This window comes from Equus asinus, chromosome 18 (genome assembly GCF_041296235.1).
Source record: "Equus asinus isolate D_3611 breed Donkey chromosome 18, EquAss-T2T_v2, whole genome shotgun sequence".
NCBI classification, from domain to species: Eukaryota; Metazoa; Chordata; class Mammalia; order Perissodactyla; family Equidae; genus Equus; species Equus asinus.
The window spans coordinates 30,702,388-30,717,664 of NC_091807.1; the positions used below are offsets into that span (position 1 = coordinate 30,702,388).

Sequence of the window (15,277 nt, forward strand, 5' to 3'; positions counted from 1 at the left end):
GCGGGGCTGAGCGCGCCCCCGTCCCGCCCCGGGCGCGGCCTGAGTCTCCTCCGGAGCGAGGCGCGTTCCTCATGGCACACAGAGGGGCAGGCCCACGGAGCGTCCCTGTTCCCCCCGAGAGCCTCCTAAGCAGGGAGGAGGGGTAGCGCCCAAAGGCTAACTCCACGTTCAGCCGCTTGTGTGTGGCTAACGAGGCGGAACCGAGCAGCCAGCGCGTCCAAGTCTCGTGACGCGCCTGGCTCCTGACGAGACTAGAATGCACCAGGCTCTGAACCCAGGTCGCTCAGGACCGCCCGCCTGTGGCTTAAAAAAAAAAAAAGGGGGCCGACTATAGGATGCCCTGGGAGAGAGATGGGGCGACAGCGTGTTCTTCGTGCTAGCACCACAGTGGGGGCAGGCGCTGATGAATGTTTTCCCGGACGCTAGTCCCCGCTGAAACTCAACTTGGCGCCGCCCGGGAATGTGGGGGGGGGGCCCGTGTCAAACATCATGTTGCCCTTCTTGTTCCCTTTCCTCGTGGCATTTAATCTCAGGCGCTCGGTGGCTAAAGAAAGCCTCTTAAGCCCCCCCCAAACACCGTTGGAGACTGGCAACTTAAGCTCAGAGTCGCCTCAACAGAGACTTCTCCTGTAATGGCGCCTGCGTCAGTCACTAACATGGCGGACACAGTCGTGCGCGGCGCAAACGTCAGCATCTCTACCCCAGCCGCTCAGAAACAGCGGAGGAGAGCGGGGCCGTCTTCACTGATTGGTCCAGCGGCGGAACGTGCCGGTCTGGTCGCTCTCACAGGAGCCAATCAGGACGCCGAGAGACGGAATTGGCCGCTGCGCCTCCTCCCGAGGCATGCTGGGAGCCTGGAGGACTAGCGAGGAGGAGTTGAGAGAACGGAGCGGACGCCATGGCGACCAACATCGAGCAGATATTTAGGTCTTTCGTGGTCAGTAAATTCCGGGAAATTCAACAGGAACTTTCCAGGTAAACGTTTCCCAGACCCTTTTGTTCCCAAAGGACCGATAGGGCGCCACGTAGCCTTCCATGGCACCTCTCTTCAGAGACGCCGTAGTTCCTCGCCTCAGGCCCCGCTACAGCCCCGCCTGGGCCTGGGATCCATTTTCCGGGCCCTCCCCCCCCCATCCGTTCCCTCCTTTCCCGGCGAGGAACTTCGCCCTTTCCGAGGGAACCCCAGACTCCCTTTTCTAGAGTCGAGTTACGATGCTCATCCTTCTCGCCCGTCTGGCCATCCCCGACCCTTTAGCTGTTTGTCGGCCTGGGTGTCCACCGGGGACGGGCCTAGTTCCTGCCTCGGCTCCTCCTCCGCCGCCGCGTCCCCCCTCCCCCTCCCCGCCTCCGCGGCCCTCGCCGGCCGGTGCCTGTGACCGGAAAGGGTCTCTAACGGCCGTTTCTTGGGTAATCTTAAATCCGCTTTAGTATTGCAAGCTGCGGACCATTTAGGGGTCGGGATCCTTTAATTAGATTATTTGGGCCCTCCTGTCCTGTGGCTTCCACCGGGCAGCGTTCGAATAGCTTAGCAATTGAAAGCAGCTCAGATTAGCGTTAGCTACTTGGACAAAATACTCGAGGCGAGGATGGACGGGGACTTTGAATTACTCGTAACGTCTTAATTTACCAAGCGGAAAGTGGGCTTTGTGTGTCGGTCTCAATGTTTTTGCTACGCCTGCCCCGATTGACGTGTTAGAACAACATGCTACTGCTGCCTTTGCTGTTAGACTATACGTCGTTTCCACAAAATTTGAACGGGAAGACCTTTCCAAAGATACACTTGTTTATTTAGAAAGGAAAATAGCGTGGGTCATGTTGTTCAGTGATTTTTGCTTTGTATAGCGTAAATATTTATTCCGAGTTCAAATGTTTTTGCTAGTTGTATTTTAAAAGTTGAGAGCAAGAGCAATACGTGAATTTGAAAATCAGCCGACAACGCAATTGTAAATTAAGCACACAAATTAACGTAGGGTTATTGGGGCAATGATATAGTATTGCTAGAATTATTATTTTTGTAGGATATATTGCCTTTTAAGTGGGAAATGTATCTGCTCACTCATTTCATTGCTTTTTAAAATTTTGTTATGTGCTAGTGATTTTAGAATGAGAAAAGACCTGAGCTAAGCGAGTATAGTTTTTCTGAAAACTTAATAGTTGCGTTCGATTAGTTTTGTTTGTTTCTTGTAATGCTTTGTTTTTATACCTTTTAAGAATTAGTTTTTGTGATAGAAAATGAGCGTTTTATTGTTGTACAAAATTTAGAAAAAATAAAAAGATAAAAAACCACCACCTAGTTATTGATGCCCTTTGTGTTCTTTCATTGTTTGTACCGATGCACGTACATGTTTTGTGAAATGTGATAATCTTGTGGTGTTTTTCACCTATCTATGTATCGTGAACGAGTTGGTGTTTGATTACAGTCTCAGTAGTGTTTTAGGACATTTTTCACGCTCCATCGAATTCTGTTGTAGGAATGTATCGAGGATAGTTAGGTGGTTTGAAGTTTTCATCCCTTTGCAGTAGTTGAGGTAAACATTCTGATAGCTTTAAGATGATTACTTTCTCATAGATTGACTTTTTTAAGTCGTACTTTTGTCGATTTTTAAATCCGTGGCCTTTTTAGTGAGGTGGTTACATGCAGGTGCTTTGGAAAAGTATGAAATAAAGAGCTCCAGAAAGAAAATCTGAAAAGAATATTAGGGCAGTTTATTACTAGAAGAATATTCAGGTTCTTCTCAAGTAACATGCAATGTTATCAGTCTGAAAACAAGTTTTTGATTATTTGCCATTTCAGTGAGCTATATTTCTCTTTTTTCTCATCTATTTTTATATATATCAGTTTGGGTAAGGAGATTTATGTTTATAGGTGGTAGTTGAGTGTATGAGCTCTGGTTTTGAATACCAGTTTCACCTCTTAATAGATAGGTGACCTTCCGCTACGTTCCTTGTCTTCTCTGTGCCTCGTTTTCCTTATTTATAAAATGAGAATAGTAGTGCTGACCTTAGAGTTTTGTTAGGATTAAATGAGTTAAAAAATGTAAAACCATGTGACACGAATAGTCAATAAATGTTAGTTATGTGATTTTTTTAAAACCAATTATTCCTTAACATTTAGTTCAGGACTGATTTTTTTTGTTTTTTACTGTTCAGGCTTTTTATCAGGTATTGGAGCATAATTGATGTTAGCTAAAATTTAAGTTGTTGAAATTATTTCAAAAAAATTTTATGCAAAAATAGTAAGAATGACTAGGTAAATAAATGTCAAGATCCTTCTGGCTCTGAATTGAAAATATGTTAAGCCATTCATTCCTTTACTGTTGGTATAAATGAATTGTCACTTGTTTCACATGAATTTTTTTTTGAACACCAGAAAGTTTTTTAACACCCGAATTTTTGATGAGTGGATACAAGTTATATAAATGTATTTTTCTTTTTAAACTTTATGGCATTTCAATAACTTAGTCTAAACCTGATCAGAGGCTACATGTTACCCTTTTTACTTAATGTGTTTGTGGCTAATTTTGTGTTCCTTGATGCTGTTGATGCTGATTGTGATCCATGCACAGGTGTGGCTTTATTGTAGCTATAGCTTCTTCCATAATGTTGGGTTATATATTTTTCTTTACATTTATGATTGTGATCTTAATAGTTTTTCTCCCCTGAGATAAATATGCAGGTAACCCATATCTAAACCAATTTAGATTTCTGGGAGTATTTTATTTAAAAAAAAAAAGATGAGCTTAAAACCTATTCAAAGACTTTCTCTTAACTTTCAGGTTCTGAAAACTGTATGTAATTGTGTAAAAATGAAAATGTACCAACTATAAGCAGATAGTGTTAAGGAAGCACTGTTGACAGGGAATATTATCTGAAAGAAACACAAAAATAGTTCATGTTGTGTATGAACAATATAAGATTATTTTAATCAGTTGAGTTATAAATCTAAATTTATTATATGATGTGGTAAAAATATTAACGAATTTTGATAACTTTTCTTGTCAAGTGGAAGGAGTGAAGGTCAGCTCAATGGTGAAACAAATACACCTATTGAAGGAAACCAGGCAGGTGATGCAGCTGCCTCTGCCAGGAGCCTACCAAATGAAGAAATAGTGCAGAAGATAGAGGAAGTACTTTCTGGGGTCTTGGATACAGAACTACGATATAAGCCAGGTAAGTTGGAGATAATTAGCTATCTCAAAAACTTTGTTTTAAGACTTTTAAATAGTTAACTATTATTTCTTGAGTATGGGGTATTTAAAATGTTCATTAGATCTAAAACTTCAAAGATTTCTAAGTTTTAGTTTAATTATTAACCAAAGACTTTGTTTAAATTCTTTGAAAATACAGTTATCCAGAAACGTGAGCGTTGATGCACTTGTTTGCTTTGGTGGTAGACTATGACTTTATCTGATTCAGTCTTGTAGTGCCTCAATGCCAGGATTTTGAATGTGGGTTTTCATTGAACAGTTGTGTAAATGTCAGTTTTGGAAGGTGCAGAAGCTTGGACCAAATCTGTAATAATTTTAAAATCCTGGGAGATTTTATTTTAAAGCCCAAGCTTAGAGATTGCCTTGTTTGCATCCATCCCTCTTAAAGGTACAATGAATGGAGAAGAATCATTGCTTGGATGTTTAATGTTTTTGGAATTGATTAGATAATTGATGTTTGGAAATGAAAGATTTATGAACAGCCACAAAAATAACAGTATCTTCATTTAGTTTTGGAAATGGAGGAATGTGGTATGGTTTCTTATTTTTTTAGTTTTTATTTTTGGTACAGAGTATGGTAAAAAAAGCGTAGATTTTAGCTGTATCTAGATTCATGGCTCTAGCAACTTTTTCCTGATTGAAATATAACTTAGCTAACTAATATTTGGTACTTAATAAACACAACAGAAAATGAGTAGTTTGCTTTGGAATGGGTCTTGTCATGTGTTGATTCATTTTTTTCCATGATATTGATGGCGTGGATTTCTAAACAGCTTTTTCTGGATCACTGAGATTTATCTAATTTGATATTGGCATTGGAGTAAATCCCATCTGGTTGTAAAGTGGAATATACACCACTTTCTCTTTCAGATATGCAAATTGCAGTGTTCTTAAGTTACATGTTAAGGACTGTAAGAATTTCTTTCCCAAAATGACTTTATTATTTTCTAAGTAGAAACATTAAAAAAGTTATTTCTTAATAATGTTAGAAGAGTATTGGGGGGAAAGGTCTTATTTTTATTAGAATGTAACGTGGGTGTGATAAGGTAAAATTCAAGTTCCATATTGATACTTTACATTTGTTGTTCAGACCTTTTGTGTATTATATAAAAGCAAACGCTAGCATTTGTTGAGGGCTTACTATGTGCCAGGTGTTGTTCAGTGTATTTTGTATGTTTTAACTCACTTCATCCTCTACTCAAGTAACTGTCAGTAATTTGGCCAAGTCCATTCATCTAGTGAACTGGTGGATTGGTTCAGGATCCAGAAACAGACAGGCTGTTCCAGAGCCAGTGCCATGTTGCTTCCTATATAAGTAGGGGTTATAAAATAGTCGTAAAATGATTTGATATGGGTATTTTTCAAAGGAATTCTAACAATTGGTAATATGAAAGATACTCATCTTTAAGTGTAGTTTAAAAGTAATTTGCTATAATTTGAGAGCTGGAGAAAATAATCATTTTAAATGAATTTAGTAAAACATATCTTAATGTAATTTTAAAAGTTTTTGTGGTAAACTAAGAACTTATTTTTAACCCAGGCTGTAGTTGTGGAAGGAAATATTGGAGAAGTATGAATCTTCAGCTAATTGGTTTATGGAAAATAGTTTATTTGGCAAATAGTTTTTTAACAAGAAGTGTTATATAATGGTGTTTTAACATGGAATGTGAATTTTGGCCTGTATGATTTATATAAATCTACTTTGGGGAATGTTTGACAAGTTAAAATTGATTTCCTTTAATTTCAGACTTGAAGGAGGCCTCCAGGAAAAGTAGATGTGTGTCTGTACAAACAGATCCTACTGATGAAATACCCAGCAAAAAGTCAAAGAAGCACAAAAAGCACAAAAATAAAAAGAAGAAAAAGAAGAAAGAAAAGGAAAAAAAGTATAAAAGACAGCCAGAAGAATCTGAATCCAAGCTGAAATCACATCATGACGGGAACATAGATTTAGAATCAGATTCCTTTTTGAAGTTTGATTCTGAACCTTCAGCTATGGCACTGGAGCATCCTGTAAGAGCGTTTGGCCTATCTGAGACTAGTGAATCTCCTGCAGTTGTGCTAGAACCTCCTGTAGTATCAATGGAGGTATCAGAGCCACACACCTTAGAGACTCTGAAGCCAGCTATGAAAACTGCAGAACTGTCAGTTGCATCTACATCAGTAATCTCAGTGCAGTCAGAGCAGTCTGTGGCAGTAACGCTGGAACCATCCTTGACAAAGATTGTGGATCCCTTTGCAACAGCACCAGTGCCTACTACAACAGTAGTGCTGAAGACGTCTGAGCCGGTTGTAACAATGTCAGTGGAGTATCAGATGAAGTCTGTGCTGAAATCTTTGGAGAGCACACCTCCAGAGCCATCAAAGATCATGTTCTTAGAGCCTCCAGTAGCAAAAGTGCTAGAGCCATCAGAAACCCTTGCGGTATCATCAGAGACACCTACTGAGGTGCACCCAGAACCAAGCACATCAACAACAATGGATTTTCCAGAGTCATCTGCAACTGAAGTGCTCAGATTGCCAGAGCAGCCTGTAGAAGTACCATCGGAGATTGCAGATTCATCCATGACAAGACCACAGGAGTTGCTGGAGCTGCCCAAGACCACAGCGTTGGAGCTGCCGGAGTCGTCGGTGGCCTCAGCGATGGAGTTGCCGGGGCCACCTGCGACCTCCATGCTGGAGTTGCAGGGGCCCCCTGTGACTCCAGTGCTGGAGTTACCTGGGCCCTCTGCTACCCCAGTGCCAGAGTTGCCAGGGCCCCTTTCTACCCCAGTGCCTGAGTTGCTAGGGCCCCCTGCGACAGCAGTGCCTGAGTTGCCGGGGCCCTCTGTGACATCAGTGCCACAGTTGTCGCAGGAATTGCCGGGGCTTCCAGCACCATCTATGGGGTTGGAGCCACCACAGGAGGTACCAGAGCCACCTGTGATGGCACAGGAGTTGCCAGGGCTGCCTGCGGTGACAGCAGCAGTAGAGTTGCCAGGTCAGCCTGCAGTTACCGTAGCAATGGAGTTGACCGAACAACCTGTGACGACGACAGAGTTGGAGCAGCCTGTGGGGATGACAACGATGGAACATCCTGGGCAGCCTGAGGTGACAACGGCATCAGGGTTGCTGGGGCAGCCTGAGGCAGCGATGGTGCTGGAGTTGCCAGGACAGCCAGTGGCAACAACAGCGCTGGAGTTGTCAGGGCAGCCTTCGGTGACTGGGGTGCCAGAGTTGCCAGGGCTGCCTTCGGCAACTAGGGCACTGGAGTTGTCGGGGCAGCCTGTGGCAACTGGGGCACTGGAGTTGCCTGGGCAGCTCATGGCAGCTGGGGCACTGGAATTCTCGGGGCAGTCTGGGGCAGCTGGAGCACTGGAGCTTTTGGGGCAGCCTCTGGCAACCGGGGTGCTGGAGTTGCCAGGGCAGCCTGGGGCGCCAGAGTTGCCTGGGCAGCCTGTGGCAACTGTGGCGCTGGAGATCTCTGTCCAGTCTGTGGTGACAACAACGGAGCTGTCAACGATGACCGTGTCGCAGTCCCTGGAGGTGCCCTCGACGACAGCGCTGGAATCCTATAATACGGTAGCACAGGAGCTGCCTGCTACGTTAGTGGGGGAGACTTCTGTAACAGTAGGAGTGGATCCCTTGATGGCCCAAGAATCCCATATGTTAGCTTCTAACACCATGGAGACCCATATGTTAGCGTCCAACACCATGGACTCCCAAATGCTAGCGTCCAATACCATGGACTCCCAGATGCTAGCGTCCAACACCATGGACTCCCAGATGTTAGCCTCTAGCACCATGGACTCCCAGATGTTAGCAACCAGCTCCATGGACTCCCAGATGTTAGCAACCAGCTCCATGGACTCCCAGATGTTAGCAACCAGCTCCATGGACTCCCAGATGTTAGCAACCAGCTCCATGGACTCCCAGATGTTAGCAACCAGCTCCATGGACTCCCAGATGTTAGCAACCAGCTCCATGGACTCCCAGATGTTAGCAACCAGCTCCATGGACTCCCAGATGTTAGCAACCAGCACCATGGACTCCCAGATGTTAGCAACCAGCACCATGGACTCCCAGATGTTAGCAACTAGCTCTATGGATTCCCAGATGTTAGCGTCTGGCACTATGGACTCTCAAATGTTAGCTTCCGGCACTATGGATGCTCAGATGTTAGCGTCTGGTACCATGGATGCCCAGATGTTAGCATCTAGTTCCCAAGATTCTGCTATGTTGGGTTCAAAATCTCCTGATCCCTACAGGTTAGCTCAGGATCCTTACAGGTTAGCTCAGGATCCCTATAGGTTAGGTCATGACCCTTATAGGTTGGGTCATGACGCCTACAGGTTAGGGCAGGACCCCTATAGATTAGGCCATGATCCCTATAGACTAACTCCTGATCCCTATAGGATGTCACCTAGACCCTATAGAATAGCACCCAGGTCTTATAGAATAGCCCCCAGGCCATATAGGTTAGCACCTAGACCCCTGATGTTAGCATCTAGACGTTCTATGATGATGTCCTATGCTGCAGAACGTTCCATGATGTCGTCTTATGAACGCTCTATGATGTCTTATGAGCGGTCTATGATGTCCCCTATGGCTGAACGCTCTATGATGTCAGCCTATGAGCGCTCTATGATGTCAGCTTATGAGCGCTCTATGATGTCCCCTATGGCCGAACGCTCTATGATGTCAGCTTACGAGCGCTCTATGATGTCAGCTTACGAGCGCTCCATGATGTCCCCGATGGCTGACCGATCTATGATGTCCATGGGTGCCGACCGGTCTATGATGTCATCGTACTCTGCTGCTGACCGGTCTATGATGTCATCGTACTCTGCAGCTGACCGATCTATGATGTCATCTTATACTGCTGATCGTTCAATGATGTCTATGGCAGCTGATTCTTACACCGATTCTTATACTGATACATATACGGAGGCATATATGGTGCCACCTTTGCCTCCTGAAGAGCCTCCAACAATGCCACCATTGCCACCTGAGGAGCCACCAATGACACCACCATTGCCTCCTGAGGAACCACCAGAGGGTCCGGCATTACCCACTGAGCAGTCAACATTAACAGCTGAAAATACTTGGCCTACTGAAGTGTCAGCATTACCTCCTGAAGAGTCTGTATCGCTGCCTGAACCTCCTGTGAGTCAAAGTGAGATTTCAGAACCTTCGGCAGTGCCTGCTAATTATTCAGTGTCAGCATCAGAGCCTTCAGTGTTAGCATCAGAGGCTACTGTGACTGTTCCAGAACCACCACTAGAGCCAGAGTCTTCAGTTATGTCAACACCTATGGAGTCTGCTGTAGTAGCAGAAGAGCATGAGATTGTTCCAGAGAGACCGGTGACTTATATGGTCTCTGAAACTCCCGTAATGTCAGCTGAACCGGCTGTGTTAACATCAGAGCCTTCTATTATGTCAGAGACAGCAGAAACCTTTGATTCCGTGAGAGCTTCAGGACATGTTGCCTCAGAGGTATCTATGTCCCTCTTGGATCCTGCAGTAACTATTCCAGAGCCATCACAGAGCACTCTAGAGCTTCCAGCCACAGCTGTCTCAGAGCTACCAGCTGTGGCTGTTCCGGAACCACCAGCTGGGACTGTCTCAGAGCCCCCAGCCGTGGCTGTCCTGGAGCCACCAGCTGTGGCTGTCCCAGAGCCACCAGCTGATGCTGTCATGGAGCCTCTGGCCCTGGCTGAGACAGAGCATGTTACCGTTCCTGTGCCAGTTGTTTCTGCCCTGGAGCCTACTGTTCCTATCCTGGAAACAGCAGTTTCTGTCCTTCAGCCTAACATGATTGTTTCAGAGCCATCTGTTTCTGTCCAAGAATCTGCTGTGACAGTTTCAGAACCCGCTGTTACTGTCTCAGAGCAGACTCAAGTAATACCAGCTGAGATGATGTTAGAGTCTACACCAATGATTCTGGAATCTAGTGTCATAAAAGGAATGAATTTACTATCTGGTGATCAAAATCTTGCTCCAGAGATTGGTTTGCAGGAGATTCCCATGCATTCAGATGAAGAGCCACATGCTGAAGGACACCTGAAGAATGACTCTTATGAAAGTAAACATGGTATAAATATAGACCTTAATATAAATAATCATCTAATTGCTAAAGAGATGGAACACAGCGCAGTGTCTGCTATCAGCACTGGTGCTGTTGGTGAAATTGGTGAAGAGAGAATTTTGCCCAGCAGTGAGACTAAACAATGCACAGTGTTGGATACCTGCCCTATTGTTAGTGAAACTGATGGGGGAGGAACTGGTCCCCTTGCTCTTGAACCTGATGCACTGGGAACTAGTAAAGGTATTGAATTTGCCACAGCATCTGCTCTTAGTTCAGTTAGTAAATATTATGTTGAAGTATCTTTGACTACGCAAGATACTGAACATGACATGGTAATTTCCAGCAGCCCCAGTGGTGGTAGTGAACCTGACATAGAGGGACCTTTGCCTGCTAAAGATATTCATCTTGACTTACCATCTAATAATAACTTTATTAGTAAGGATGCAGAAGGGCCATTACCTATAAAAGAGAGTGACCAGACATTAGCAGTTGCTCTCAGCCCTAAAGAAAGTAGTGGAGAAGATAAAGAAGTACCTCTCCCTACTAAAGAGATATTGTCTGACTCAGGATTTCCTGCTAATATCGATGATATTAATGAAGCAGATTTAGTGAGACCATTACTTCCTAAGGACATGGAGCGTCTTACAAGCCTTAGAGCTGGTATTGAAGGACCTTTACTTGCAAGTGAAGTTGAACGTGACAAATCTGCTGCCAGTCCAGTTGTAATTAGTATACCAGAAAGAGCGTCAGAGTCGTCTTCAGAGGAAAAAGATGATTATGAGATTGTTGTAAAAGTTAAGGACACACATGAGAAAAGCAAGAAAAACAAGAACCGTGACAAAGGTGAGAAAGAAAAGAAAAGAGACTCTTCATTAAGATCTCGAAGTAAGCGCTCCAAGTCATCTGAACACAAATCACGCAAGCGCACCAGTGAATCTCGTTCTAGGGCAAGAAAGAGATCATCTAAATCCAAGTCTCATCGCTCTCAAACACGTTCACGGTCACGTTCCAGACGCAGGAGGAGGAGCAGCAGGTCAAGATCAAAGTCTAGAGGAAGGCGATCTGTATCAAAAGAGAAGCGCAAAAGATCGCCAAAGCACAGATCCAAGTCCAGGGAAAGAAAAAGAAAAAGATCAAGCTCCAGGGATAACCGGAAGACAGTTAGAGCTCGAAGTCGCACCCCCAGTCGTCGGAGTCGGAGTCACACGCCGAGTCGTCGAAGAAGATCTAGATCTGCCGGGAGAAGGAGCTTTAGCATTTCTCCAAGCCGAAGGAGCCGCACCCCCAGCCGAAGGAGCCGCACCCCCAGTCGAAGGAGCCGCACCCCAAGCCGACGGAGCCGCACCCCCAGCCGACGGAGCCGTACCCCCAGCAGACGGAGCCGCACCCCCAGCCGACGGAGCCGCACCCCTAGCCGTCGGAGAAGATCAAGGTCTGTGGTAAGAAGACGAAGCTTCAGTATATCACCAGTCAGATTAAGGCGATCACGAACACCCTTGAGAAGAAGGTTTAGCAGATCTCCCATCCGTCGTAAACGATCCAGGTCTTCTGAAAGAGGCAGATCACCTAAACGTCTGACAGATTTGAGTGAGTCATTTTAAAATTTAATGGTATTGTAATAGAGAATGATTTAAACCTGACTTTTTTTCTGATCGTTGAGTCAAATGGAATATTTTGGGTTATTGGTTTAGGATAAATATTGTGTTTAAACTTTCATAATTAGATTAGCTTGCGTTCAGAAAATTTGGGGATAAGTACAGTTGTAGTTAGAGTTAAAAAGACCTGCTTTGGAGTATATTAGAACCAAGGTGTTTGCATACTTGAATGTTTTATTTTGCTTGAACCATCGTCCATAACTAATAATGGAAAGTAGAAGTCCAGTTAAAGACAAGGCTAGTATATTGTCAGATTGTTATTGTATGTATTCCAATATAGATCCTTGCAAATGAGCCTAAAATTACAGTGTTTCTTTTTAATAAGTTCCAAGTCTTAAAATGGCAATACAGGACAGTTAAATGTTTGTTAGGGTCATTCTGATCAGTATAATGGGTAGTGGAAATGAATAGGGAATTTTGCTTGTGGGGAGTCATTTACCTGAGTGGCTGATGCTGGCAAAGTAAAGTGAAATAGATTAAAGTGATTTACAATGATCTGCCTTACTTTAAAAATAAAGTGCTCTTATTTCCCCTGGTTTTAAGAAGTGTGTAGAGATGGTTAAAACTTGATGGGTAATGCATGACCACCTGCAGTAATAATGGAAATTTATCATTATCCCAGTGGATTGGACATTTTCAGGTCATAGTTGTCTAAAGAAAATGACTGACAGAACATGCATTCAGTTCAACAAAAGGTTTCTGAGTTCTTTGTTTATTCAAAGCAAAAGAACAATATGTAATTTCTGAGGTGCTTACAAGTTAGTAGAGGAGACATGGATAAAATGCATTTATGTCTCTTTTACCGTATAGTCAGACTGCCGAACAGAGCAGAATGTGGTGATTGATGAAAAGCACTTTGGCGGCACTGTGGAGAGAAATGTTAAATTCTGGCTTAAGACTTGTTAGAAGGGGTGGCGCTTGAACTTGGGCTCAAAGTGTGATGTAAAATGTTGTTAGAGATTAGAAGGAAAGTAATTTAAGGACATGATAATTTTGGAGAATAAAGTGTAGTAGGCTTTGGCAGGTGTGTGTCGAGTGTGTGGCAAGATGATCATTATAGTTGTGTAATTTAGCTATTTTCTGTAGTATTTGGGAAGCTAAATGTGGACGTAATACTTTAGAGGGCATTCACTTAAAAACTTGGAGTCAAAGAGTGATTTCATCACAGCTGTAAGTTAGGGCAGAAAATTGGTGCCTTTAGTTTTGTTAGCATGTAAAAATAATACAAAATGTACAGCCTTTTAGGAAAACTGTGTCTTATATTTTTCCTCTTACAGATAAGGCGCAATTACTTGAAATAGCCAAAGCTAATGCAGCTGCCATGTGTGCTAAGGCTGGTGTTCCTTTACCGCCAAACCTAAAGCCTGCACCTCCACCTACAATAGAAGAGAAAGTTGCTAAAAAGTCAGGAGGAGCTACTATAGAAGAACTAACTGAGGTAAGCTAGACAGAATTTGTTTTCATTCTTAAATGGATTATTCCAGTGATGTTGACTCTGGAGCGTGCCAAAACCCGAATTGTGGGCTGAACTGATAATGGCTGGCACCGAGTGGCCAAAACCCGAAATACAGATGTGGCAGCGGCAGAAGCTCTGTTTAGCAGGCCATTATCCGGGATGGCTAAGCTCCGCTAGCTAAAAGTTACTTCCCATTACTTTTGCTTTCCAGTTTTAGAAGCCAAACTGACTGAGGAGTGGGACGGTTCGTTTGAATGGAGGAGGTGTTGAGTGAGCAACACGCAGAAGCTCGCCTACAGTTTCGTTTCCATTCACGACGTGTTCACTGATCGCCACGAGTGTACTGCATATACGCAAAGACACAGACAATCTTCAGAAATGATCTTTTCCACCGGAGCTTGGAAATTAATGAGAATAGCTGGCCATTGCCTGAAAGGAACTTCTTTCGCATCAACATTTCGGGTTTTGGCTGTTTGGTACCAGCCATTGGTGATAATGGCCAGCCATTATCAGTTCTTCCTGCGGTTCGGGTTTTGGCAGTAACATATATATTTTAAACACATTTTTGTTTTTAAGAATTTGATCTTTTCACTTGAGGCTTTTTTTTTGGCTTTGTTTTATTATTAATATTATTTTTGTTTTTTGGGGGAGGGGGGAGGGAGGATGCTGAAATATTGCTGCTAGGATCCAGAAGTACCACATTGTTTCATATATTGAAACTTGTTATTGGCTAGCCTTATGCCAGCCTGCCACTGTCAATATATTCTGTTCCCCTTGGTTACAAGCTTGGTATACTCTGTGTTTTTGGCTAAATGAGCTTTTTATCCTATTGTAATATTTTCAATTGATAATGGATGTGACAGATTCTGCTTGTATAGAGACAAGTCCACCCAAACTTACTCTGACCTTTTTATAAAGCCAGGTAATGAAGTCTGTTCCTTTGCTTCTCAGGAAGGAATTGACTCTGCTTTTTGTCTCAGACCTCATCAGTCATACCTTCTCCATCATGCCTTATTTTCCATTCTTGAGTTCTGTTCCTTTAGAGAGTCGACCTACAAAACATTTATGGAGAGACATGTTGCTATCTAACCCAATCGCATATATTTCAGATCTTTTATTTTGCCATACATTTGGGGGATCATTAGTTTCTTACTCTGTTTTCTCACTTAGATTTATTACAATATGAATTACAGCTCTTTTTTTTTTAACTTAAGGACCTAGTAAAGGTTTTTATTGCTTGCTTATCAAATCCAAGCTCCTTATCCAAGACCTTGTGAACACTTAGTATTTCCCTATGTTTTTAGCCTCATCTTCTGCCCTCTTGTCCCTTCTAATAAGTTTCTTCTCACCTTTTTACCACCACCTAACTAGGATGACTTTCTTGTCCTTTCCCTGCCAGTCCTTATTCTTAACTATGAAAATCTGGCTTAGAATTCTTCAAGGAATATCCCTTGATTATCAAATTCTGCCTGATTCTGTTCTCTCTTAGGCTTTTGTTCTTTCAGCACTTACGTATTCAGTTTGTATTATATCAGTTTGCACTTGTTAATTGTGTTGCTCTGTAAAAGCGTTCCTCAGTTATCTCATGTGTATGTATTCTGTCTCTTGAACTAGATTGTAAGCTCCTTGGGAGCAGGGACCATGTCTTTTACTTTTTTTTGTATTTCCTGGACAGTGCCCAGTACAGTGCTCTGCACATAGTAGGTGCTCAATAAATGTTGTTGACTGACTGACCACCTAGAGTGTGTTTAAATCATAGCAGATTAGCTGAGTGACCTATCTCTAACCTATCATTAATCTTGTCTTACTTTTGGAAGTTGATTTTATGTGGTTTTGATTCTTTTAAGAAATTATATGTTCTGCATAAAGTGTAAGATTTATCTCTTGTTTG

General features: G+C 43.2%; 1 protein-coding gene across 6 annotated transcripts in view; it reads left to right on the forward strand.

The window, feature by feature from the left end:
* Nucleotides 1-2: 2 nt before the first annotated feature.
* The window catches only part of SON (SON DNA and RNA binding protein), a 32,800-nt gene continuing 17,525 nt past the window's right edge, over nucleotides 3-15,277 (forward strand). For 5 of the 6 annotated variants that reach the window (XR_011495390.1, XR_011495391.1, XM_014843733.3 and 2 more), the window contains exons 1-4: nucleotides 3-975; nucleotides 4,004-4,170; nucleotides 5,956-11,862; nucleotides 13,208-13,368. Coding sequence is in view for 4 of the 6 variants with exons in the window: in XM_014843733.3 (XP_014699219.3) it covers nucleotides 899-975; nucleotides 4,004-4,170; nucleotides 5,956-11,862; nucleotides 13,208-13,368 (6,312 nt within the window). In the remaining 2 variants the exon portion in view is untranslated. Of the gene's footprint in view, nucleotides 976-4,003; nucleotides 4,171-5,955; nucleotides 11,863-13,207; nucleotides 13,369-13,597; nucleotides 15,121-15,277 lie in introns of those variants that run through there. The other variant, XM_014843737.3, reaches the window with a different exon arrangement.